The sequence below is a fragment of the Biomphalaria glabrata genome, chromosome 2 (assembly GCF_947242115.1).
Source record: "Biomphalaria glabrata chromosome 2, xgBioGlab47.1, whole genome shotgun sequence".
Taxonomy (NCBI): domain Eukaryota; kingdom Metazoa; phylum Mollusca; class Gastropoda; family Planorbidae; genus Biomphalaria; species Biomphalaria glabrata.
Window position 1 is genome coordinate 11,999,395 of NC_074712.1, and position 4,445 is coordinate 12,003,839.

The 4,445-nt window shown below is 33.2% G+C and overlaps 1 protein-coding gene across 1 annotated transcript; it reads left to right on the forward strand.

The window, feature by feature from the left end:
- Positions 1-206: 206 nt before the first annotated feature.
- Positions 207-3,485, forward strand: LOC129924396 (uncharacterized). The gene has a single exon (XM_056018612.1). It carries the CDS (start codon positions 207-209, stop codon positions 3,483-3,485), a length of 3,279 nt encoding a protein of 1,092 aa, XP_055874587.1.
- Positions 3,486-4,445: the final 960 nt, after the last annotated feature.

Below are 4,445 nucleotides of genomic sequence, written 5' to 3' on the forward strand. Positions count from 1 at the left end.
CACAATGTAGAGTGAAGGTCATAGAGTGCAGTTTTTGTCACATGAAAGGACATTTAGCAAAGGATTGCAGAAAGAAACATACTAGTATCAGTGACAGATCTAGTGACCAAGCATATTCGCAAAACAGATCATTAAATGTAAAGAATTCAACATATGGAAATAAGAAACAGGGTTTTACCAAAAACTCGAAGGCACATCACTCAACAATGACTGTTATCACTAAATCACAAGGACTTCAGTTTTATCCTGGATTAGTCGTTTCTCAAAGAGTACAGGTGTTACGAGACACAGGTAGCACTTCAGTTGTTATACGTGCAAATTTTGTGAGATCAAATCAATATACAGGCAATGAAATCGAAGCCACTGCTTTCAACGGCACTGTAAGTAAATTACCAGAAGCTTTGATACATATTACGACTCCATTTTTCAGTGGACATGTAGAAGCTTTAGTAGCTCAAAATCTACCTGTTGATCTCATAGTTGGTAATATACAGGGAGTGCGTGACTGTACTACACAAGATCTTATTGAATGGAACAATACAATAGAAATGAGTCAAGAATGCAATGTAGTAGTTACAAGGTCAATGCAAAAAGAAAAGGAAAGACTTGAAACTGAACATATTGAACACAAGAATTCTGATAAAGTTGTTCAAGAAAATAAAAATGATAAGAAGGCAAACCATTCGCATCTACAGACAAATGAACTTGAACAATTTCATAGCGAGGAATTTAAAGTTGAACAGAAAAATGATGAAACATTATTTAAAATGTTTAAAAAGGCTCAATCGAACATCAATCCACAAGAAAATAATGATCCTTATTTTAAAGAGGGACTACTTATGAAGAACAGTCAATACAAAAATAAAACTGTTGAGCAAATTATAGTTCCAAAAGTATACAGAAAGACCATTATTAATACAAGCCACGATGTACCGTTTGCTGGACATATGGGAGTTACCAAGACCAAGAAAAGAATACTTCAAGATTTTTACTGGCCAGGTATTACTAAAGATGTAAAGAAGCACATTAGTACCTGTCATATTTGTCAAATGAAAAGTCCAAAAGGTAACAAAATACAAGCGCCATTGCAGACAATGGAATTGACTGAGAAACCATTTCAAAAAGTAGCAGTTGATTTAATTGGTCCAATGCCAATTGAATCCAGCAGAAATCACAAATATATTTTAACTTTAGTAGACACATGTACTAGATGGCCAGAAGCTATTCCGTTAGTCAATATTTCTGCAATTGATGTTACCAGAGCTTTATCTGAAATTTTTTCAAGGACAGGGTTACCTGAAGTTATACTTTCTGACCGAGGTAGTCAGTTTACAGCAGATATAACTAAGACATTTATGGAGATGTACAACATCAAGATGAAGTTTACAACACCATACCATCCTCAAAGCAACGGGCTTTGTGAACGGTTTAACAAAACATTGAAACAAATTATATCAAAAATAGCAAATGATAATCCGCAGAATTGGGATCTCCTTTTACCAGCTGCATTATTTGCTTATAGAGAAAGTATCCAAGACACCACAGGATTTTCTCCTTTTGAAATGTTATATGGAGCTAATCCAAGAGGTCCTATAACTACCTTCAAAGAATCACTACTTAAGTCACACCATGATGCATCAGATAAGAAAACCGCATTTCAGCATGTTCTCAATACAAGAAATACAGTAATAAATGCATGTGAAATAGCTAAGGAAGCAACAGCCAAAGTTAATGCTGCAAGTCATAGAAGAATAAATGAACATAGAAAACTTAGGTACTTTGAACCAGGCGACAAAGTTAAATTATTATTACCTGATAAGAAAAATAAGTTCTTTATTAAATGGCAGGGTCCATTTACTATTTTAAGAAAAGTCACAGATGTAGATTATGAAATAAATATCAATAACAGAAACAAAGTGTTTCATATCAACATGCTACAGAAATACAACGAAGCTACTGATACAGAAGAAGAAGACGATGAACTTGAAAAACATATTTCATGCTTAGCGATTATTCCAGAAGAAAAAGAGGAGGATATGGATGAATTAGTAGTGCCAACTACAACTTCTAGACAGACTGAAACCTGGCATGCTGTCAAACTGGACAATTTATCATCACAGAGAAAAAAAGATATAATGAATCTACTCCAAGAGTATGCTGATATATTTACAGATGTTCCAGGTAAAACAACCATTATAAATCATGAAATCAAATTGACAAGTGACAAACCTACCAAGTCACGTCCATATCCACTACCTATTAATTATAGAGATTTCCTTCAGAAAGAAATCAATGATCTTTTAGAACAAGGCATAATTGAACACTCGAATTCACCTTATGCTGCTCCAATAGTGCTTGTAAAACGTTCACAGTCATCATCGCCAAGAATGTGTGTAGACTTTCGACAGTTAAATAAAATAACATGCCTTGATTCATATCCAATGCCTAATCCAGAGGATTTAATGTCACAGTTTTCTGGAGCTAAGTATTTTACGAAACTCGATTTGACAAGAGGATATTATCAAATACCTATGACACAGGATTCAAAACAATACACTGCTTTTACTACAGCCTTCGGCCTTTTTCAATATAATTACATGCCATTCGGTTTAGTAAATGCTAGCAGTACTTTTAACCGAGCAATTCATAGGATGTTCGGACAACGAAAAGACACAGTGTCCTATATTGACGACATATGTGTGTTTCATAATACATGGGAAGATCATATTAAAGGACTCAAAGAAATCTTCCAACAATTGAAAGACAATGGATTTACTGTAAAACCAAGCAAAGTTGAATTAGCAAAATCAGAAGTTACATTTTTAGGTTATAAAGTTGGAAACAATTCACTGAAAACACAGGACGATATTATTAAACGAATTTTGGACATTAAAATACCTCAAACAAAAAAGCAGGTTAGAAGTATATTAGGACTTTGTAATTTTTACAGATGCTTTATTCCAAATTACGCATCACTGACAACACTTCTTACTAACCTTACGAAGAAAGGACAATCTAACACGATTCCATGGTCACCAGAATTAGAAGAGACCATAAAGAAAATTAAGTATGCTTTTGCACAAGAATCCATTTTGAAATTACCAGACAAGAAGAAGCGGTTTTATCTTGCTACAGATGCTTCCTCATCGGCAATAGGAGCATGTCTAATGCAAGAATATGAAGGCATTCCACATCCTGTATTTTTTATAAACAGAAAACTATCTTCAGCAGAGACCAGATACTCGACCATAGAGCGAGAGTGCCTGGCGATTGTCTGGGCCATTTCAAAATTTAGCAAATACCTGTTGGGAGCACCTTTTACTTTACAGACAGATCATGCACCACTGGCATTTCTCAACTCTAAAAAAATGTCAAATAGTCGTCTGACACGATGGAGTTTGCAGTTAATGGACTATCAGTTTGATGTAAAGACTGTTCCAGGAAAATTGAATGTTTTTGCTGATACTTTGTCCAGATGTATTTAGATACTATACAATATATTGTTTATTGTTTAACTATATTTTGTTTTATGTTAGAAAAACAAATTTAATCATTTTTTATTCCATGTGTTTGTTGTTATTTTAATATTCAGATACTCTATCAACTCAAGTACCAGAGGAGATATAATGTATTATTCCGTTTTGTTAAGTTTTGTTACTTTGACATCTTTTAGTTACACAAGTTGGGAAATGTTCATATTAATATATCAATTATTAATAATAAATGTATAGAACTAAGATGTATATTATATAATATTAATTATGTATGCTGAATGTGTACAACATTTTGAATTTTGTTTTATATTAATATGTTAACATGATGAAACATTTTTTTTTTATTTTTAGTTATGAGTTTTGTACATTCAATTGAGCAATTATATCAGTGTTACTTGCTTTTATATGCAATTTTATCAATGTTTTAGGCATATGTTATATTGCTATTTTACGCATTTTATATTGCATACAAAATGCTAAAAAGGCAAGGGGGTAATGTCACGAGTCGAGTCTGTGACCTATTTCGACCAGTTTCTAGAAGCAAGTTCAAACCAGTGCAAGTGTCCAGCGTAAACAAGTTAATTTTAGTTATCCAATCAAAGAAAGAGGTTAAGGGAAAAAATAGCACACGTCAGCTTCTAGAAGGTCAAAGTTACTAAAATAATTATCTGAGAAGGTTCCATGATTCTGGAATGTACGATCAAAGAAAGTATAAATAAGGGGAAAGTAAGTTAGACGGGGTCCTCGCATAGTAGTAGTTCTTGTAGAGCGATGGTCCTCGCTCAGTTCTTGATTAGTAATAAATTTCGTGATATTAGCGGGTCCATTAAGTAAAGTTTTAGTAGTTGAAGTTGAAGTTATACTAAGTGAAGTTTTATGTATCTTTAAGTTTTATTTATGAAGTGTCAAGTTGTTATTGAATTAAGAAGTTAATTTGATGTGAAAGTTGAA